The following is a 22,764-nucleotide window of genomic DNA, read 5'->3' on the forward strand; positions in this document are numbered from 1 at the left end:
GTGAAAGATGGCTCAAGTCCTTGGACCCCTTTATCCATGTGAGAGACCTGGAAGAAGCTCCTGGCTTTGGATTGGCAAAATTCTGGTCATTGTGGCCATTTCTGGAGTGAACCAGTGGATGGAAGATTCTCATTCTCTCTCTCTCTCTCTCTCTCTCTCTCATCTCTCTCTTGTCTCTCTCTCTCTGTCTCTCTTCTCTCCCTTTCTTTCTCTGGCTCTCTAACTCTACCTTTCAAATAAATAAATAAATCTTAAAAAAAATTCTTTCAGAGTGATAGGGTGTGTCATGAAGATGCAGAAGTTAGCTTGAAGGAGCGCACACTGGCCAGATACTGGATAATTTCAGCACTAAAGTAAATGTTGATGTTGTATACGAATAAGTGAGAGATAAGAAAAATTTCTTCTTTACAGCGGGGCGTTTTGTTAATGATGAAGAAGTGGGTAGTTCAAAAAAAAAAGTCATTATTTGGCATCTACCATAATGATACTTGATTCAGATGGAAGTTACAAATGGATCCTGATGTTGGTGGGAAGAAGTTAGATGAGACATTGAATGCTGTGTAGTATTGGGTTATCTCCCCGTAAAATGGGTAGTTAAAAAAACAAGCCATTATTTGGCGTCTACCATAATGATAGTTGATTCATATGGAAGTTACAAATGGATCTTGATGTTGGTGGGAAGAAGTTTGATGAGACATTGAATGCTGTGTAGTATTGGGTTATCTCCCCACAAAATGCTTATGATTTACAGAGGAAAATCTGGTGACCAGATGATCTAGGTTAACCTCACCAGTCGTGACATACGTTGACATCATGTGATTCTTGATGAGAAAAGCTGAGAAAAGGTTAGTGTGATTTCTGAGGTTTTTCTGATAAAATGCCAACATGAGTTTGACTTTGAGGACACCTTTACAGTTTTTGCTTGAGGGACATCCTAAAGAGTGAAAGATTGGAACTCTTGAGAATTGTCAATATCACAAAGGTGGGGAAACACTGAGCAGCTATTTGAGAATAAAAGAGGTACAGCAAGGGAATGCCACATTTGATGCTGGGCAGCAAGTGCAAGGGCTGCTGTTGACAGGCACAGCGTGTGCAGAGGACCTCTAGATTGGACTGACAGTGTGGTATCAGTTTCCTTATTCAGCTAGTGATCTGAGGTTCCAGAGGTGAATATTCTCTTGTGGAACGTTTACTCTGGTGAACATAGGGCAGATCAGCCCTTATGTCAGAAACTTGCTCTCTAAGAGTAATGAGAATGGGTGCAGTTAGATAAAGAAGGTGATTGGAACAGATGTGGTAAAACGTTAATGATGGAGACATTACAGTTCAGGGGATGCAGTTCCTTGTAGCATCCTTGAACCATGGCCAGCTATTTGTGTGGAGGTGAGGTGATGGCGGAGAGTTGGGTTTAGTACATATCAAGGTCTTTAAGGTTCCTGTGATAGAGAAACAGAGGAGGAGAGGATGAGTACTGGGCACCTGGTGGGGGGCCTGATAGTGCCAGACAGTAGAATCTATACTGAGTAGGGATTGAGAGAGGACACGCATGAGGAGGGAACTGTGGAGATGTTATGAGAGTGATTGGAGGGGCCAGTACCGTGGCTCACTTGGTTAACCCTCTGCCTGCATTACCAGCATCCTGTATGGACGCCGGGTTATAGTCCTGGTTGCTCCTGGATCATGTAAGAACCCTTGGTTTAAGACTCAAGTATGGCTGGCGCCGTGGCTCAATAGGCTAATCCTCCGCCTTGCAGCGCCGGCACATCGGGTTCTAGTCCCGGTCGGGGCGCCAGATTCTGTCCCGGTTGCTCCTCTTCAAGGCCAGCTCTCTGCTGTGGCCCGGGAGTGCAGTGGAGGATGGCCCAAGTGCTTGGGCCCTGCACCCCATGGGAGACCAGGAGAAGCACCTGGCTCCTGCCAGCGGATCAGCGCAATGCGCCGGCCGTGGCAGCCATTGGAGGGTGAACCAACGGCAAAAGGAAGAGCTTTCTCTCTGTCTCTCTCTCTCTCTCTCACTGTCCACTCTGCCTGTAAAAAATTTAAAAAAAAAAAGACTCAAGTGTGCTGTCTTGAAGCACACTGCTTCTCTATTCTGTAGTGTGAACTCCAGGTCATTATTATGTAATTGTTAGCAGTCTTAATAGGTAAAAAAAGGCTGTGTTCTCTTTGATGGGTGCTCTTGTTACTCACGCCTCCTACCTAGGCTAGAAAGCAGAGTACCTTTAGATGTTTCTACATGCATGTGGAGCGACTCAGCTTTTTCTCTTTATAGCTTTGGTATGACTAGAATCTTCCCTCTCTGCCACCTTTGTTCCATGGCCCTGCTGCAGATTATTGTCATCCTTTGCCTCTTATTCTTGTTCTGCTCATCCTCCTCAAAAGCACCAGTCGTTTGACCAATACATGCACTCAGTAAATGGAGAGAATACAGGGAGGCACTTTGAACACGTAGGGGCATTTCTCTTATCAAATGCCTGACACGGGAATGTTACTGCTGATCTTGCTCTGATTAGATTTCTTTCTTCTTTCTTTCTTTTTTAATGATTTATTTTCTTAAAAGTCAGAGTTACACAGAGAGAGAAGGAGAGGACGAGAGAGAGGCAGAGGGAGAGGTCTTCCGTCTGCTGGTTCATTCCCCAGATGGCTGCAATGGCTGGAGCTGCTGCAATCTGAAGCCAGGAGCCAGGAGTTTCTTCCAGGTCTCTCACATGGGTGCAGGGGCCCAAGGACTTGAGCTATCTTCTACTGCTTTCCCAGGCCATAGCAGAGAGCTGGATTGGAAGTGGAGCAGCTGAGGCTCATGCCTGCACTGCAGGCAGTGGCTTTACCTGCTACGCCACAGCGCTTACCTGCTAGATTTCCTCTTTCTAACATAGGCAGTACAGTACTGTCCTTTTGAGAGGAACAAAGGTTGTAAACCTCATATGTGAAATGAGAAGTTGAGTAAGAAGACCTTCAGGGGCAGGTATTTGATGTTGGATGGCATTAAGAAGCTGCTTGGAACACCTGCATCCCATATGGTATTCCCTGTTTCAAGTCCTGGTGTTGCTACTTTACTCAAAAAAAAAAAAAGGAGAGATAAGATTTTATTTATTTGAAAGGCAGAGTTACAGAGAGGGAGAGAGATAGATCGATCTTCCATCCACTGGTTCACTCCGCAAATGGCCTCAGTGGTGGCTGGGACTGGCCAGGTCAAAGTCAAGAGCCAGGAGCTTCATCTGGGTATCCCTCAAGAGTGGTAGGGCCCAAGCACTTGGGCCATCTGTATTGCCTTCCCAGGCAATTAGGAGGGAGCTGGTCCAGAAATGGAGTATCTGGGACTGGAAGTGGTACCCATATGGGATGCTGGCGTTGCAGGGGGCAGCTTTACCCACAACACCACAGTGCCAACACCTAGTGCTGCTTATGATGCAGCTCCTAGCTGATGTATCTAACATTGAGAAATGAGAGAAAAAGTACCAACATGATAACGTGCACGTAGAAAATGTCAACAGTGACCTCAGATGCTGCCTTTCTGTATTCTGTCTTGCTTTGTGGAAGATAGGATTTGTCCCATTTCAAACACGTTCCATAGGTTAAATGCAGGGCTAGACTGTGAAGGGTGGTGACTGGCAAGCAGACCTGTGTTCTGTGGAGAACTGTGTAGATCACAGGTGTTCCGTGTCCTTGTGCAAGTGGACACGTAAGAGTCTGAATAAATACATTGCAAAGATTTCCTGATGCGTGAGTCAGAGAATACGCCAGACAGAATGTTTGTAAGGAAGAAGAGAAGGAATGTGTACCAGAATCTTTTCTAAGTTAAACTCTTTTTCAAATTCTGTGTTAATAGGGTATGTAGTGCATATAATATCAAATTCTACACAAACTCTAGTAGTTGGTCTTGATGCAGTATTTTATTTACAGCTATGTCTTCCTTTTTTAAATTTTTTACTTTTTTCGATCTTACTTATTTTTCATTGAGAGTTACACATGGAGAGGATGAGAGGCAGAGAGAGAGAGCGAGAGGAGAGAGAGGGAGGTCTCCCATCTGCTGGTCCACTACCCTGTTGGCTGCAAAGGGCGGAGCTGAGCGGATCTGAAGCCAGGAACCAGGAGCCAGGAGCCTCCCCGGGGTCTCCTGCATGGGTGCAGGGGCCCAAGGAGTTGGGCCATCTTCTGCTGCATTCCCAGACCGCAGCAGAGAGCTGCTTCGGAAGTACAGCAGCCGGGACTCGAACCGGAGCCCATATGGGATGCCGGCACTGTGGGCGGTGGCTTTACCCGCTACCGCACAGCGCTGGTCCCTCCCGGAAGCTGTTCCCCGTGGGATCCAGCTGTCTGCTAACGTACCTGGGAAAGCAGAGGGAGATGGCCCAAGGACGTAGGCCCCTGAACCCAGAAGGGAGCACCGGATAAAGTCCCTGGCATCTGCTTTGGCCTGGCCCAGCCCCGGCCTTTGTAGTCACCTGGGGGGTTGATCCCCCAGATGGACGCTCTGGCAAGAAAGAGCGCTCGTGATGCCGCTTGCATTGCTTCTCTCCCCATGTGGCTTCAACAGCATGCGCTGTGCCAAACAGAAGCCAGGGGGCAGGAGCTCCATTGAGGACTCCCAGGAGGCAGGGAAGTGGGGTGCAGAGTACCTGGGCCACCAGCGGCTGCCCCGCCTGGGTAAAGCCTGGAGGGGCGGGACTGGAAGTGACCCTGGGGGCGCTGGACGCGGGATGTCGCAGTGCGCAGATGCGTCCCGTTGCGCCATGGCGACGGCCAGTGAGGAGTGCGCCTGCGCCTGGCGCTGTGACCTGGAAGTGCACCCGCAGGCGCATCTGCAGCTGTGCTGGTGCTCAGGTAGGAGTCAGCGTCGTGTCCGCTCCTGCCCAGCGCTGGCACAAGCCTTGAGGAGCCATCCTCGACGCTGGTGGCCCACCCTGAGGAGACACAGTGAGTGCCCCCCCCAGGTTCAGGCCGGGTTCAGATGAGGCTGCAGTCTGAGGCGGCCGCATCAGTTATCTTGGGCTTCGGGAAATTTCTAGGTGCAGTCTTTTGCTTCGGCCCCTTCTGGAAGACTACACCTCAAGACTGCGTTCATGTTCCAGAGACACAGAAACGGCCTTCCTGCGGAGAGTTTGGCGTGGTGGCCTTCCTGTCACTGGGTAGGCGGGGCCCAGGGTGCAGAGCGGGGGTGGGGTGTGTGTGTGAAGGGTAGCTGGGATAGAAGGTGGAGGAGAGGGTGTAGGGGGGAGGTGGGAGGAGGGAGCGAGGGGGAAGGATGAAAAAGTGGCGTGCAGGTGTGGAGGCGAGGAAGGTAGGGGCAGAAACCCTCTTGGGGCAGAGGGAAGGGAGGGGGAGAGTGACAGGCATCCCGGTGAGTGTGTGGTTGAGCGTGGGGTGGGGAGAGGAAGAACTTTTCCCACGGCCCCGGTTTTCTGCCCCTGGCGGGAAATAGCCTTGGCCGCATCCGTGAGAAGAGGCCTTGATCACGGCCTTTCTTCTCTGGGTTGTTCGGAAGTGTAAGGTGTGTGTGCGCAGGAAAACGGGCATGGGGCGCTCGAATTAATTTGCACCTAATCCGGTGACTTTCCACAGACTGCACACAGGGAGGAGAAAGCAGAAGCTTAGAGAAACCCCAAGAATCCCTCTTTGCTCTGTTCCAGCCTGCCCCAAGATTCTGACACCTCATAGTAAGTACGCGACTTTTTTCTATTTAAAGACTGGTTTGAAGGGCAGAGTTATAGATGAGGCGGTGAGGGAGAGATCTTCAGTGTGTGGGCTCACCCCGCCCAGGTGCCAGGTGGCTACAATGGCCGGTGCTTGACCAGGCCGGAGCCCAAGCCAGGTACTGTATCCAGTACTCCGGTGTGGGTTCGGGGGCCCAAGTCCTTGGGCCACTTCCTTTGCTTTCCTAGGCGTTTGAGGAGACAGCTGGATCACAAGTGGGAAAAGCCTGGGTGGGGCGGCGGTTGGAGCCATGGCATAGCGGGTGAAGCTGCCGCCTGCAGTACCAGCATTCCATATGTGTGTTGGTTCGAGTCCCAGCAGCTCCACTTCCGTTCCAGCTCTCTACTGTGGCCAGGCAAAGCAGTTGAAGAGGGCCCAAGTCCTTGGGCCCCTGGACCTGTGTGGGAGTCCTGGAGGAAGCTCCTGGCTCCTGGCTTCATATCCACTCAGCTCTTTCTGTGGATGGTTGGCCGTGGTGGCCTTCCTGTCACTGGGTGGGTGGGGCCCGAGGTGCAGAGAGCAGGGAGGGTGTGTGTGTTTGAGGGGTAGTTGGGATAGAAAGTGGAGGAGGGAGGGGCTCAAGGGGGACGCGGGAGGAGAGAGGAAGGGAGGAGAATGAAAAGGTGATGTGTAGGTGTGGAGGTGAGGAAGGGAGGGGCAGAAACCCGCGTGGAGGAGAGGAAAGGGAGGTGGAGAGTGACAGGAGTCCTGGTGGGTGTGGGTGGTGGCGGGGTTTGGGAGAGGAAGAACTTTTCCCATGGCCTCGGTTGCGTCTTGGGTGTTTTCTGTCCCTGGCCAGCAGTAGCCTTGGTCGCGTCCTTGAGAAGAGGACCTTGACTCACGGCCTCTCTTCTCCAGGTTGTTCGGAAGTGTAAGGTGTGTGTGCAGGAAAACGGGCATGGGGCGCTCGAATTAATTTGCACAGAATCTGGTGAATTTTCACAGACTGCACACAGACAGCTTGATCACAAGTGGGAACAGCCTGGGTTGTTGGGGGTTTGGGGGTGTGGGGCGGGCAGAGCCATGGCATAGTCAGTGAAGCCACCGCCAGCTGTACCAGCATTCCGTATAGGTGTCTTCCTTTTCTGTGATACTTTTCTCTCCTTCCCCTGACAGAGGTAAGTATCCAGAGCTTTTGGATGTATTTCATTACAGAAATATTTCTGTTACACACTCTTTATATATGTAAAGTACTTACCCATTTAATCACCATTTATTTGCTGTGTACCTATTTCATGCAAGACTGTGAGCTTGTCCAGGGCAGGACTTTATCTCTCTGCTTTCATTCCTGTAGTCTCTGGTCACAGTTGGTATTTGATATATGCAGAACTAACAGTGCCCTCACTGCTGCGTCTTGGGACAGGAAGTGATGGTTAATGAAGGCTCTGGTCACAAGAATAAAGGTTGGAGGGACAAGAAAGGATGTTTAACAGAATCAGCATTAATGAAGCACTTTCAGTTGTCAGGCTTCTTAAGGTACCATTGTCTCATTTCTAAATAACAACACAAGGAGGGGAAGCAAGAGGTTTTTTTGTTTGTTTGTTTTTGTTTTTTTGAATTATACCACATTGTCCTGTCTAATTCTCTTCAAAGGTCTGTGAGGGAGGCACTTCTGATAGCCTTATAAATATTAGTTAAAGGAAGTGGGAACCTGCCCTAGGCCATATATCAAGATCAGTGAAGTTCCAGTTTAAATCCTGCTTTGCTTGCCCCAGAGCTGTGTCCCTCCTGGGGTTGGAACCTCAGCTTCCATCGGTTCCAGAGTTGGGGTATCAGAGAGGTGGTAGCTGGAGAAAACCAGTGGTCCTAGTCTTTGGGCTTGTCTGTGTGTGGAGCATAAATAACTACAGGGACTTGAGCTGTGTCACTAAGGACCCTTCTTGCTAATGCTGTGGCCTCATGCTGTGATTTGTTAACATAGGTCTTGTGTCCTGGTTCACACCAGTGGGGAGTCTTGAGCTGTTGGCGGGGGGCGGGGGGGTCTGAGGAGGGTACCTTGCCACCCTGGGACTGGAACTGACTTTTAAGAGGGACCTTGAGGTATGAAAGGAGATTTGCTGGTAGGGTTAGGACCAGAGGGTTTGAGGAGTCCTCAAGGTCCCTGGTGATTAGTCTTTTTAAAATTTATTTATTATTTATTTCAAAGGAAGAAAGAAATATTTCATGCGTTAGTTTACTTCCCTAATGCCCTCAACAGCTGGAAAGGTATGTGAAGCCAGGGTCTGGGAACTCAATCCAAGTCTCCCATGTGAGTGGCAGGGATGTAAGTACTTGAGCCATCACCTGCTGCCTCCCAAGTTGGAATAGTAGGAAGCTGGAATCAGGACTTCAGCCAGGACTTGATCCTGGGCACTCTAACATGAGCTGTGGGGATTGCAGTAGAGGCTTAGTCGCTATACCAAAAGCCCATCCCTGATTAGTCTTCAGTTCCCTCCTTCAAAGTGTGGCTGGCTAGTTGGGAGGGGTTTACCTCACCACTGCTAACTGGGCCTGCTGCACAATTTTGTGAGAACCTTGTTCCAAAGGCAGGGATAAAGGGCCACTAAAGATACTAAAACATAAAGCTCTTTCCTTTCTTCCACCTACCTCCTTGGCTCAGACTCATGCTCTTTTGACTGGCTTACAAAACACAAGTTCAAAGACAGAGTTTTGAGGATTTTTAAGACACCACCAGCAGAGGTTTAAACCCAGTGCAGGCCCTTCAGAGAGCGAGCCGTGTGACTGTTTCTGTGTGACCATGTAGGCTGCACGCCCATGAGGTTGGCCCTGGCTGCTGAATATAACCCATTGGCTTTAACCAGTCCAGGTATAATCCTGTGACACTCCAGGGCACCTGGGCAGACTTATGTCTTATTAAATCAGCTCCCTGAGGATTGTGTGGACTAGTTAGTCATACTGTCTCGTGATCACGCTCCTCGATTTTCTTAGAGACCTCTTGTCTTGCCTAGCTAGGACTGGTATCTTTTTTCTAGAGTAAGGCTCCTCACCCCTGACCTAGAGCACTGAGAGGAACTGGAATGCTGCTGTGTGGCAGAGACCTCCTGCAAGTTCTCTGAGCAGTACTGGGTCCCCACAGCTCCGCTTAGTGTTTCTATGGTACCACACTTTGAGAACTGTGCTCGCAAATGACTCATGGGACAGTCTGTCCCTGCTCTATTCCTGCTCTGAGCCTGGCAATCAAGGTCCAGACAAGGCCCCTGATAGAAATGTTGCATCCAAGCAGCCCCCTTATAACTAAGGTCACCTCAAGATCCCCACAAATGGATCTTGGACCAGAGGTCAGGTCTTTATGTGCAACTTGAACACTTCCTGCCTTGGGAAGTTCACTGCCCCCACCCCAGGACATGTTCTGAGCTGCTTGGTCCTAGGTGTAGAGGCTCTGGCCTCTGGAAATGTACTGAGTTGACTTCTGAGTTTCCAGATGCCAGAAAACATGTAACAGAGTTCCTCGGATCTGTGTGACCACTTGGATATCCAACTGTGATTGCAGACACCCATGGTGAAGACTTTTGAGTGCCGCCTCATGGTGGAGCTGAGTGCTTCCTGCTGGGACTGTGGGATCTTCCTGGGATGCCAGGGTGGCACAGCAAGCCATGGTGCTCTGGAGGCTGTCACTAAATCTGTGTGTAGCTTAGAAGGTAAAACTGTGTCTTTCCAGTAGTATGGAGCAGAGCCTCAGGACGAGGAGATGGTCCTATCAGAACTTGATGCTGGGGCCGGCGCTGTGGCACAGCAGGATAAAGTGTTGGCCTGCAGTACTGGCATCCCATATGGGTGCTGGTTCATGTCCCGGCTGCTCCACTTCTGAGCCAGCTCTCTGCTAAGCCCTGGGAAAGCAGTAGAAGATGACCTGAGTCTTTGGGGTCCTGCACCCGTGTGGGAGACCTAGAAGAAAATTCTGGCTCCTGGCTTTGGATCAGCTCAGCACTGGCCATTGGCAGTCATTTGGGGAGTGAACAAGCTGTTGGAAGACCTCTCTGTCTCTGTCTCTGTCTCTCTAACTCTTTCAAATAAGTAAAATAAATCTTTTTTAAAAAAGAACTTAATGCTAATGTGTGCATTTGTTCTAACTTGGAAAGGAAATCTCATTCCTCTGCTTCAAGTCACCTTGCAATTCAGGAAGGGCAGCATTTTTTTGCGTTAGGCTTCTTGCGTCTTCTCTGCTGGCTTCTCCCTTGTAAATTATCATGTAGCATCATCCTTTGCTCTGGTAGGATTCATTTTTAAAACCGTGCTTTTTCTTTTCTTCATCAGAATAGTTCAGAAAGTTAATGGGAAATGGAATCAAAAGATACCTTTATTTTAGTGTAAAATTTTTTTAAGCCATGCATATTTTTTGTAATACGTATGTTTTATATAATGTTTGAAGATCCCTCATGTATCATAACAAGTCTTTACAAATTTTGGTCATTGTCTTGGTCCTTTAGTTATTAGGAATAAATTATTTTGTTAGGTTGAAATTAGCCTATTTGAATTAGTGCCGGATCTCATTTGCTGTGACATAAAGAATTGCTTTATGGATAATGAAAGCACCTTAATGATGTGGTCTAAAGGAGAAAACAATATTACTCAAGCTATTAACACCAGGGGACTTCTCCCTGACCTCTTAACAGTGCCCTGCAAACTGTACATTATTGTACTCTTGAGGATCCAGGGGCTGAAGTCTGGCCTGAAGGTATTTTAGAGAATGCTCCATGTGGGAAAGTCATAAGAAAACCAGTAGCAGTTAATGAGAAGGCAGAAGAGACTTCTAGAATTGAACTGACCACAAGGTTTGCTGGGATTTTTTGAGCAGCACAGCAAGCACTAGGTTGTCTGTGTTGGGCACCAGATACAATCACTACAGCCTTGTGAAATTAGAAACTATGCCTTTCTGGCCGGCGCCGCGGCTCACTAGGCTAATCCTCCGCCTAGCGGTGCCGGCACACCGGGTTCTAGTCCCGGTTGGGGCGCCGGATTCTGTCCCGGTTGCCCCTCTTCCAGGCCAGCTGTCTGCTGTGGCCAGGGAGTGCAGTGGAGGATGGCCCAGGTGCTTGGGCCCTGCACCTCATGGGAGACCAGGAGAAGCACCTGGCTCCTGGCTCCTGCCATCGGATCAGCGCGGTGCGCCAGCCACAGCGCGCCAGCCGCGGCGGCCATTGGAGGGTGAACCAACAGCAAAAGGAAGACCTTTCTCTCTGTCTCTCTGTCTCTCTCTCACTATCCACTCTGCCTGTCAAAAAAAAAAAAGAAAAAAGAAAAAGAAACTATGCCGTTCTGCAGAATTGTGTTTGAGAGACTCAGCCTACAAGGAATGCAGGTGAGACAGAGCATCTCTGACCTTAACAGAGGCAGTGTGATTGGTCATTCTTTACTTTCCCTTTATATTGCTATAGCAACTTTAAAATGCCTTTTGTTTAAAAACCTGAGGGAATGTATGTGAAAAGTCATTTTGGCAATCTTTGGTCATCAGTAAATTCACCATCTTACGTGTGTTATAACTTACTGAACCCGTGGTACTAGGAACTTGATAGACTTGCAGCATTAGACTACAATTTTCTGCTTGCTCAAAACTGAGGGAGTTGGAGCTTACCCAGCATAATTAGAAATGTACCCTCTATTTGAAGCCTTGGCAAGAACAATAATTTAGTATCGTGGCTGTGTGGCACTGGTAGAATGTGTTGTTCAGTCCTGAGTTTGGGCACCTTGTTTGTTTATGACAGAAAACAGCTTTCAGAAACTTCCTGGTGGATAAAATACTCTTTTCACAATCTGGTGGTTTCACTGCTTTTTTTCTAAAGGTTTAATTTTCCCTTCGAGTGCAGGCATGTTCATTTTATCAAAGCTGGCATTTTCTCTTCTTTAAAAATTAAAGTCTTGAGTATTCTGAAGAAAATTTCGCAACCATTAGGGTATATAAGTGTGTGTCGTGTGAGCATAATTACAAGGATGAAATGCTTTGCTTTTGAGTAGTAGTGGACCAACACTTGGTGTGCTAAGCAACATAGTTTTTATTCTATTTTGTGGTTCAAAGGCTGCTTACTACTGCTCCTGATCTTAGATTATCTTAGTCCTTTTTGTCAAATGGATTTAGAGCGCACAGCACCTTTTTATCCACCTTCTCTCTGAAAAGCAGTGGGAGATAGAGCAACTTTTTTAAAGATTTATTTATTTGCGAGGTAGAGTTACAGAGAGAGAGGTTTTCCGTCCAATGGTTCACTCCCCAAATGGTTGCAATGGCCAGAGGCGAACCGATTCAAAAGCTGGAGCCAGGAGCTTCTTTGAGGTCCCCTACATGGTTTCAGGGGCCCAAGAAGTGAGGCTATCTTCTGCTGCTTTTCCAGGCTATAAGCAGAAAGCTAGATTGGAAGAGTAGCATCGGGGGCACGAACCGCACCCATGAGGGATGTTGGCGCTGCCGGAGGGATGCTTTACCTACTTTACCACGGCGTTGGCCCACAGAGCAAATTTTTAAGCCAAGAGCCAGGAGCCCAAGAGCTGGGCCATCCTCTGCTGCTTTCCCAGGCACATTAGCAGGGAGCTGGATTGGAATCCGAGTACCAGAACTCGAACTGCTGCCTATATGGGATGCTGGCACCGCAGGAGTCACCACTACACCACAGTGTTGTGGTGCAGTGGGTTAAGCCATCACCTGTAATGCCAGCATCCCACCCTTGTTTTCTTTCTGTAATCTAGTAGTTGAAAAACAGCCACCACTCCCAATGCATGAGTCCTATAAAAGCAATTTCACTTTATTTGAACACTCTAAGGAGAAAAAGCAGAAGAGTATGTATTGTACCTAAAGAGAAAAACTCTGTCAAATTTTAAATCGAATGGTGGAATAAATTCCATGACAAAAGTGAAGCAAACAATTGACCTGTGGCCCCACTGCGCTGGCGCCTGGCTTCACTGCCTACTGGGGACAGACAGCAGGAGCCCAGGAGAAGCCTGGAGCCACACCCCTGCGTGGGCTTGGTCTTTGTTTTTTGATTGGTTGGAGCCTGCAGGTAATCTGACCAGAAATGATGTATGCTATTAAATACCAAGTTTATAAAAGGGGTGCTCAGTGCTGCTGTTTCTCGTTTCTCTTCTTGGTGTCCAGCGCCGTGGAGTTCTTCATTGGAGCATGTGCTAAGCCCTGGCCCTAAGAACAAGGAGGTGAGCAGCCGAGAGCAACACCTACAGGAAGGGCCGGGCTGCCGGTGTCGGAGGAGTGGCAGTGGATTCAACAGGACCCTCAGGTTTGTCCATTCTCGCCTGGTGAGTCTTCTTGAAATGTTTGTGCGTATCATATGCCGGTCCTGGACACAGGCAGGGGACACGTGGGCCTTCAGGAGCCAGGGGGAGGGAAGAATAAATTGTATGTTATAAATTGAATACTGTATTTTATATGATAACCTTTTATTATATATTATAAATTTCATATCATATGTTCTAAATAGATTTTAAATTGTATATTGTAAACCGTATATGTGCTCGGAGGTATCACAGACAGTTCCAGGAGGTGTGAGCCTACCTGGCTGAATTCTGATGCCAGGATGGGTGAACCAGCAGGTGCCCGCAGGTGAGTCATCTTCTTATAGGTGGGCAATTAAGATGCCCAGCAACTGTGTTGATTTCCAGGTCTCTTGTTTTATTTTCTGGATTTATAGTTCTACTTAGTGGATAGGAGCTGAGAAAGTGGATCTGGTCATCCAGGAAGGAAGTTCCTGCTCACAGGCTTTGCTTCCTGTTTTTCCTAATTTGCTAAGATAGTTTCTCTCAGTTTGCATTGAAGGTTCTCCAACACAGCAGTAATAACTTTGACTGCTAAACCCAAAAAGATGGTTGTACATTGTTGTCATCGCCCCACTGAATTCTAATTCTGCCTCTGTGATATCCAGTGTTTCCCTAATTTTATGAAAAAGTTCCTGAGGAATACATTGTTGTATTGTGTTAATGAGTGTGGTTATCTGGGAAGACATATCATGTAAAATTTACATATCCCAGTCATACTATTGCATTAACTAGGAATATGGGGACTCCGTTTATCATCAGAGGATGGCACCGAAATTTTGAGAGGGTAGCATTACTTCCTAAGTATATTTGTTTCAGGTATAAAACTATAAGGTTCTGAATAACTCAATACAGGTTCTTTTTACTTCTAAATTCGATTTTGAAATTCTGAAATCATTCGGATTATGATATTTGTAGACCATTTTTAGGTCTGAGAAGGCAGGGGCATTGTTTCTGGGCAGTATCCACTCTGGTTGCCGTGTAATTGGTTCTAAACCATCGGTTGGTGAATTGAAATCCCTGTTTGTCCTGTGTTTTAAACAACACAAAATTTCAAAATCCGTAGGTATTGTGTTTTGTGGTTTGGTTCTTACAGTATGTGGTGAATTAAGTCTCCCTTCCTTCTGGTTAGCAGTTACTTGTGTTGATATCCCAGGATCATTCCTTGATCCTCATCTTATGAGATGCTGACCAGTGACTACTCCGAAACAGCTCCTTGGTGCACGTCCTCGTGGATGTTCCAGTTTCCTCATTATCCACTCTTGGTGTTCCTGTTAGTGCTGATTGTTCAAATCCAGAAGTTGAAATGACCCCATGTTCAGTCTATGTGTTTGTTCTCACTGGTCTTCTCATCCTAGGCAGCCTTATCTCTGTACCGTGTTTCAGGAAGGTCTTGGCTCTTTCTCTCATTGTTAGCTTGACCTATTTATATTGCCCATGGTTTTCTCGTGTTGGCTATTTTCAAACTTGATTCCTTGATTCCATAATTTGCCCTCACACACAACAAACCAAGAAAAATCTGTTCTTTTGTTTTCTCATGCTCCCAGTCCACAGATGTTCTCTGACAACAATCACCAGGCATCTCAAAGGCTGTCTGGTCCCTACACCCTTCTCAAAGCCACATGAATATGTGATTCTTTTGCTTTTCACTTTTGCGTCTCAGTTCTGTCACCTTTTCCACAAACCTCTGTTCCTGTGACTACCATGAAACTTTAGCATCTCCCACAAAAAGCCTAGGCTAGCAACTACTAGTGCACTACTAATAAGAAGTTAAAATATAGAAACTTTGTGAGGAAATTCCAAAATTAGAGTGGTTTATGCCAAACATCTTAAGATGCTTTTCCTCTGCTTAACTAAAGTCATATCTATGGGGGAAAACTAGGTGAAGAGTTTTCTACAAACAATGCCTTTGTTACCTCTATACAATTGTGTTTGTGAGTTATGTAGGCCTCTATAATTACGTATGGGGAAACTAAAACTGTGACTTGCAGTTCAGTATTGCAAATATAAAGCTTTCTACTGAAGTGCTGTAGTGAGAGAACAGGCATGGAGTCCAGGAAATCCTTCAATGAATTGGTATATGTGTAGTTTTCAGAGTGCTGCTTTCAAAGACATTTAAACCTTGTAAACATTTTCATACATATGATGTTAAATTTAAAAGTACTGCCTCAGCAAACACTGAGCTCTATGTGATTGATAACTCCTCCTACACTAATGGATCACCTTGCTTGATTTCCCCACCTGATTACTATGGAAGATGACATGTGAGTGTCAAATGGGGAAAGAAAGGTTTTTCTTAAAGATTTATTTATTTGAAAGGCAGAGCTACAGAGAGGCAGGGGCAGAGAGAGAAAAAGAGAGAGGTCTTCGATCTGCTGGTTCACTCCCCATAGGGCCGCAATGGCTGGAGCTGAGCTGATATGTAGCCAGGAGCCCGGAGCTGCTTCTGGGTCTCTCTGTGGGTGCAGGAGCCCAAGCACTTTGGCCATCTTCCACTTTCCTAGGCTATATCACAGAGCTGGATCAGAAGTGGAGCAGTGGGGACTCAAACCAGTGCTCTTATGAGATGCCGGCACTACAGGCAGAAGCTTTTCCTGCTATGCCGCAGTGCCGTCCCCAAGAGATATTCTTGTAGTAGACTAATGTTCATGGTGTATAGCCCTCTGCTCTGTGCAGGTAGAATTTGAGTAATTCTTGGCAGACCCTAAATTTTTGAGGTACATAGAGATAATATGATAAATGTAATGGGACCCACAGTTTTCTGGTAAAATACTTCATGATATCTACTGGGGTCCTGCCATTTATGAAAATAGGTTCTAAAGCAACCTGATCAGTGAAGACGTTGCCACCTATTGATCCAGTGAAGCAAGTGCAGCGTGAGCACCTCTGACCCTGGCAGAGGCTGCAGCCCCTGGTGACTAAGATGCCGTAGGCCTGTACTGCTACTCATTCCACGGGGAAGGCCCTGCCATACTGCTGTGAGCATCCTGGTTTAATATTTTGGTATTGCCATGTTTTGCTTTGTTCTTCAACTTAAATACATGATATCTCCATTTGGTTCGTTTATTTCCTCTTGCAGTTTTCACAGCTAAATTTCTTTTTTTAATAATTTTTATTTATACAGAGGTGAACAGATATCATGTGTTTCATAGACACAGATTGAGGAGTATAGTGATACTTCACCTTTCCCTCCTCTCCCCAGCATGCTGCCCTCCTCCCTCCTTCCTTTCCTGTGATTACAAAATAAGCTGAAAGAATGTCATTGTGAAAACTATAGGAAAGTGTAAATTCTAAAACTTGACAGAACTAACTCCATAAGGTGTAGCTCCTGGTAGGAACTGAAAAATGCAGATTGGGCTGTTTAAAAATTGTCATGCATTTAAATATGGAAACCCTAGGAATTTAGATTGAGTTTAGGTGAAAAACTACCATGGTGCCTCCCCAAAGGTGTGTTCTCAAAACATAATGTGCCCACAACCAACTATTGCTTTGAACCAAGGGCCATTGTGGTCACCAGTGATGGGAAATGGAAGGCATTTTAGGGCAGTGAGCCTGAGGACTGTGACCAAGACCTGTCCCGGTGAGTCAGTGAGAGATCAAACTATGCATGAGCCCCCTGGCTCCAAGCCCCAGCACTTGCCCCATCTTCCTATCAGCCTTCATTTACAAAGTACAAATTCAAGTGAAATCCAGCAAGAATTTGGACAGCAGAGAGCGTACTCTTTTTCGTTGGGTCCAGTTGCCATGTCACTGGTGACATGCTGATGAAGCAGGCCCTGCCTTTTCAGTTCCATGGTTTAATTGGGCGAATTCTCAACCTGCTTGTAATATGTAACTGTGTTACATGCATATAGGAATGTACACCCATTGGTGGGAGAATACCATATGGTAATTTATAATTCTAATTTCACTTCTCACTTTCCTGGTTTCCTTCAGATATACTAACTTTTATTTTCTATTTCTGAGTTTTCAGTCTGAGGGAGGTGAGGTGACAGTGTAATGTGTTACTTGGATATTGTCTTAAATATTCTCTTGATAGAAATCCTGAATCTTTATTTTCAAGATATAAACCGCCTGAAATTTAGTTTAGTCAAGTTCATGAATGTTTTTCTTAAGATTTATTTATTTGAAAGTCAGAGTTACACAGAGAGAGAAGGAGAGGCGGAGGGAGAGAGAGAGGTCTTTCATCTGCTGGATCACTCCCCAGTTGGCCGCAATGGCCAGAACTCTGCTGATCCGCAGCCAGGAGCCAAGAGGTTCTTCCAAGTCTCCCACGTGGGTGCGAGGGCCCAAGGACTTGGGCCATCCTTTACTGCTTTCCCAGTCCATAGCAGAAAGCTGGATTGGAAGTGGAGCAGCCGGGACTTGAACCGATGCCCATATGGGATACCGGCACTGCATTTGGTGGCCTCACCTACTACGCCACAGTGCCAGCCAGCCCCAATCATGAATGTTTTAAAACTCATTTCTTTCCCATGAAGCCTACCAAAACCCCACAATATTAACCTAAGTTCCTTAATTTTTATTTGCATTTTAAGTATAGGAACCTATTTTTGCATGTTTTATTTTTCCAGCCTTATTACAATACAACCGAGAAACAAAAATTGTATATATTCAAGGCATGCAATGTGTGTTTCGATATGAGTCTGATCTTTACATTGCATTTTCACACAAACTTTTCGACTCTCCTGGTACTTACCATACACTATGAAAGGGGTAGTGCAATGAAGCTACTTAACAAAGTTATCACTCCTATAGTGTTTTTAAAATTTTTAAATTTTATTTATGTATGTATTTTCCCAGAAGATTTATTTGAAAGGCAGGGTTCAGTGCCATGGCTCACTTGGTTAATCCTCTGCCTGCAGTGCCGGCATCCCATATGGGTGCCGGGTTCGAGTCCCGGTTGCTCCTCTTCCAGTCCAGCTCTCTGCTGTGGCCCGGGATGGTGGAGGATGGCCCAAGTGCCTGGGCACCTGAACCCACGTGGGAGACCAGGAGGAAGGACCTGACTCCTGGCTTTGGCTCAGTGCAGCGCCAGCTCTAGGGGCCATTTGGGGAGTGAACCAACAGAAGAAAGACCTTTCTCTCTGTCTCTCTCTCACTGTATAACTCTACCTGTCAAAAAAAAAAAAAAAAAGAAAGGCAGGCAGCAGGGAAAGAGAGTAAGATAGAGTGAGAGAGAGGATGAGGGATATCTCATCTCATGCATTATTTCACTCCTCAAATGTCTTCAGTGGCAGGGCTGGACCCCAGGTCTCCCACTTTGGCACAGTGGCCCAAGCCGTTGGGACATCTTCTAGTGCTTCGCCAGGCACATTAGCAGGGAGGTGAATGGGAAGTGGAGCAGCTGGGACTCGGTCTGGTGCCCATAGGGGATGCTGGCCGTCTAGGTGGAGGCTCAAGCTTTTACACCCCAGCTCCAGCACCATAACCATATATTTGTATCTTGTGACTAACATCTCTTCATTTTTCCTGCTCTCTGACTGTGTTAGTTTGACTTTTGTGTATTCCACATGTAAGTGTGCTCATGTAGTATTTCTTATTTCTGTGTCTTGTTTCACTCATTGTAATGTCCTGTAGTTCCATACTTTTGGATCCATCTCGTGACAAGCAGTAGTATTTCCTTTGTTTTTAAGGTTTGGCGAGGATTCCACTGTGTGTGTATCCCAGTTTTCCTTATGGGTCCATCAACAAAGATTTGGGTTATTTCCATATCGTGGAATTGTGAATGATGCTGAAGTGAATGTGGGGGTGCAGACAGTTCTCTGAGATGGTGGTTTTCTTTTGGATTCATGGCTAATAAAGGTTGTTCCTTTTTTAATTTCATTTGAGGAACTTCCATATTGCTTTTCATAATGGCTGGCACAATTTACATTCCCTCCACTAGTGTGTGTTCTGTTTACTCTACATTGTGCCCGATACTTGTTATCTTTTAACTTTTTAATAGTAGCCATTTAACAGATATAATAACCATTGTCATCTTGATTTGCATTTTGCTGATGATAGCAATGTTCAGAACTTTTTCACATACCCTCAGGGTACATTGTATGTCTTTGTTGGAAAACATTGATTCAGTCCTTTGTCCTTTTTAAATTGTATTCTTTGCTGCTTAGTGGTATGCCTTCCTTGTATTATTCCCTTGATCACACATCCAGTTTGCTAATATTTCCTCCTATCCATTGGTGTGCCTTTTCATTTCACTGATCTTTGCTTTACTAGTTTGTTGGGGTTTCATTTCCTTACATTTGCTTTTGCTCTCTGTGCTTTAGTTGTTAGCACATAAGCAACCACTCTTGAGGCTGATGTCAAGGACTTTTCTACTTTATAAGTTGTAAGTGTTCAGATCTTCTGTATGGACTTTCAGTTCATTTTGAGCTGATTTTAATATGTGGTGTAACAGTGATACAGTTTCAGTTTTGGACATGTGGTTATCCAGGTTGCTTCTGCCTCAGATGTGGGCCTTTACGTCCAGTGACTGCATGTTTGGTAACCCTGGTGGGCCAGGGTCCCCAGTGTCTTCAGTTGGATCCATTAAACCAGATGCTGTGGCTGGAGTTGGGCAGGAGCTTGGCATGTGTAGTGATTTGGGAGTAGGAGACCATGCAGTGATGGGGTCAAGACAGGGGACTGTGGCCTCTTCCTCTGGAAGCCAGGGCTATATGAGGGTGTGTCAGACAGTTTTTTGAAGGGTAGACATTTGGCATGGTGGGAAAGACAATGCTCAGGATACCAGTGGCAGCCAGTGATGGCTTAAGTAGTTGGATTCTTGCTACCACATTGGAGACCATCTTCCAGCTTCAGCCTGGGTCAGATCAGCCCTGAGTATTTTGGACATTTGGGTAATGAACTACTAGATGGGTGGTATCTTCTCTCTCTCTCTCTCTCTCTCTCTCTCTCTCTCTCTCTCTCTCTCCTCCCCCCTCCCCCTTATTGTTTCTCCGTGTTTTGCTTTTGAAACCAATTGCAATATTAAAACTAGGTGGAAAAAATGGTTTACGGATGATTATCCCAGTAGCCTTAGATTACTGAGTCATTTCCTAGGATCATGCACGGGGATGTGTGTAGCTCACAGTAATCTGTTATCTTTTATTAGAAAATGAAATAAAGGAGCCCAAGGCTCTGTCCATAAAATAATGCCAAAGATTAATGTAGATTTGATCAGTACAAATTTTATATGAGTATTGAAATGTCACACTAGCCCATAAATATGTACAACTCTTGTGGATGAAATTTAAGGAAAAATACCAACATGTTACTTGGTGTATAAAGTTAAGGGGTTTTAAATGATTAATGTCACAACTAATATTATGGTATTTGAAAATGGTTAATTAATACAAGCAAAAACATAACCTGTAAATAACTGAACTGTTCTTTTCTTGTCATGCTCAGTCGAAGGGCTACCTGGCTGTGTTTTAAGTTGGTGATGGATATTTATTTTAGATTATTTCCTTTAATAAACTAAAATGGTAGTATGTTTTCATGTGTGTATGTGAAATTGAACAGCATCAGAGCAATACAATGAATATGAGATAAGCTTTTTCATATTTGGGATTTTATTGGTTTTTGAGAATCACTACAGAGACATTTTAATTTGTACACTATTCTTAACAAACCAGAAATTAAAAAAGTGAGGGCTTGTCATTCTTTTAAAATCTTTTATTTTTGAAATAGTGTATTTTTAAATTTACCTCATAAGAGCTTTATATTCCATTCAATAAAGAGTTCATCTATTAAGGAAGAATATAGGCAAGGGCAATAAAAGTAATCAAACAAAAAAAGTCCTATCTTTATGATCAGTTATGAACTTAAACTGATCACTTTAACTAGTAAGATGGCATTAAGTGTCAAAGAGATCACAGCACTCTGGCCTCAGAATCAGCCCTTAAGGCATTCGGATTAGGCTGAAGAGCCCATGAGAGTGTTTTTAGGCATGGAAAGCCAAGATACCCTGGCAAAAACAAACAAACAAACAAAATAAACAAACAAAGAAAAAACAACCAAAAACAAAAAACCTAAGCGAAAGATCTCTGGGAGTGAGATCCCAGTGGAAAGAATGGGCCATCAAAGAAGGAGGTACCTTTCTCTGAAGTGAGGAGAGGACTTCCACTTTGACTATGACCTTGTCTAAATAAGATCAGAGTTGGCGAACTCAAAAGGCTTCCATAGCCTTGGCAACTCATGAGAAGAGCCTGGGGTGATTACTGACACCATAAACAAGAGTGTGAATCGTTAAGTCAACAACAGGATTCACTGTGCACTTACTCCCCACGTAGGATCTGTGTCCTTAATGTGTTGTCCAATGTGAATTAATGCTATAACTAGTACTCAAACAGTATTTCACACTTTGTGTTTCTGTGTGGGTGCAAACTGATGAAATCTTTACTTAATATATACTAAATCGATCTCCTGTATATAAAGACAATTGAAAATGAATCTTGATGTGAATGGAATGGAAGAAGGAACGGGAGATGGAAGGGTTGTGGGTGGGAGGGAAGTTATGGGGAGGAAAAAGCCACTGTAATCCAAAAGCTGTACTTTGGAAATTTATATTTATTAAATAAAAGTTACCAAAAAAAGGATCACCTAAATAAGACCAAGCATCTGCTGATAGTAATAGATAGGAAAAAAAAAAAAAAAAAGCCGGCTAATCCTCCGCCTAGCGGCGCTGGCACACCGGGTTCTAATCCCGGTCAGGGCGCCGGATTCTGTCCCGGGTGTCCCTCTTCCAGGCCGGCTCTCTGCTGTGGCCAGGGAGTGCAGTGGAGGATGGCCCAGGTGCTTGGGCCCTGCACCCCATGGGAGACCAGGAGCACCTGGCTCCTGCCTTCAGATCAGCGCAGTGCGCCGGCCACAGTGCACCGGCCACGGCGGCCATTGGAAGGTGAACCAATGGCAAAGGAAGACCTTTCTCTCTGTCTTTCTCTCTCTCTCTCACTGTCCACTCTGCCTGTCAAAAAAAAAAAAAGTAATAGAATTAAAAAGGAGACAATGATCCAACATGGGAAGCAAGCCACACAGCAGACTCCTAGAATGACAACTACCCTAAACAGTGCTCTGGCCTCAGAATCAGCCCTTAAGGCATTCGAATCTGGCTAAAAAGCCCATGAGAGCATTTCAAGCATGGAAAGACAAGAAAGACACTGTGGCAAAAAATCACCCACATGAAAGGTCTCTAAGAGTGAGATCCCAGGGAAAGAAAGGGCCGCCAAAGAGGTCAGTACCTTTCTCTGAAGGGAGGAGGGAACTTCCACTTTGATTATGGCCTTGTCTAAATAATGTTGGAATTTGTGGACTCGAGGCTTCCATAGCCTTGGCAGCTCATGACCAGGAGCCTAGGGTGATCACTGATGTCAAATAGAAGAGTGTCAATTGTTAAATCAACAACAGGTATCACGGTGCACTTGCTCCCCATGTAGGACCTCTGTCCTTAATGTGTTGTACTAGGAGAATTAATGGTAAAACTAGTCTTCAAACAGTACTTTAAAGTTTGTGTGTCTGTGTGGGTGCAGTCTGTTGAAATCTTTACTTAGTATAGAATTGATCTTCTGTATATAAAGATCATTAAAAATGAATCTCAATGGAGAATGGGATGGAAGAGGGGGTAGGAGTTGGGATGGTTTGCGGGTTGGAGGGTGGGTATGGGGGGAAGAACTGCTGTAATCCAAAAGTTGTACTTATGAGATTTATGTTTATTAAATCAAAGGTTTCTATAAAAATGACTACTACACTAATGTCGCTCCCCGTCTTCGTGGAGGAATGACACAGGACCCTGCGCTGTTCTTTTGTCTGCTCGGCCCTCCCCGGGTTTGCTGCTGG

The 22,764-nt window shown here is 45.7% G+C and overlaps 1 protein-coding gene and 1 long non-coding RNA gene across 10 annotated transcripts in view; one reads left to right on the forward strand and one right to left on the reverse strand.

Annotated features, from left to right (window-relative positions):
- The window catches only part of LOC103345879 (protein sidekick-1), a 694,014-nt gene that overhangs the window by 534,072 nt on the left and 137,178 nt on the right, over positions 1 to 22,764 (forward strand). For 3 of the 7 annotated variants that reach the window (XR_011380988.1, XM_070054497.1, XM_070054498.1), the window contains 2 exons: positions 5,010 to 5,129; positions 5,563 to 5,889. Coding sequence is in view for 3 of the 7 variants with exons in the window: in XM_070054498.1 (XP_069910599.1) it covers positions 5,010 to 5,129; positions 5,563 to 5,648 (206 nt within the window). In the remaining 4 variants the exon portion in view is untranslated. Of the gene's footprint in view, positions 1 to 4,512; positions 4,918 to 5,009; positions 5,130 to 5,562; positions 5,890 to 12,775; positions 21,964 to 22,764 lie in introns of those variants that run through there. The other 4 variants (XR_011380987.1, XM_070054500.1, XM_070054499.1 and 1 more) reach the window with 3 other exon arrangements.
- Positions 6,898 to 22,764, reverse strand: part of LOC138843061 (uncharacterized) — a 28,886-nt gene continuing 13,019 nt past the window's right edge. For 2 of the 3 annotated variants that reach the window (XR_011380994.1, XR_011380993.1), the window contains one exon: positions 12,866 to 13,001. This is a non-coding gene — a long non-coding RNA (uncharacterized lncRNA). Of the gene's footprint in view, positions 7,080 to 12,865; positions 13,002 to 22,764 lie in introns of those variants that run through there. The other variant, XR_007917959.2, reaches the window with a different exon arrangement.

The sequence above is a fragment of the Oryctolagus cuniculus genome, chromosome 12, assembly GCF_964237555.1.
Source record: "Oryctolagus cuniculus chromosome 12, mOryCun1.1, whole genome shotgun sequence".
NCBI lineage: Eukaryota > Metazoa > Chordata > Mammalia > Lagomorpha > Leporidae > Oryctolagus > Oryctolagus cuniculus.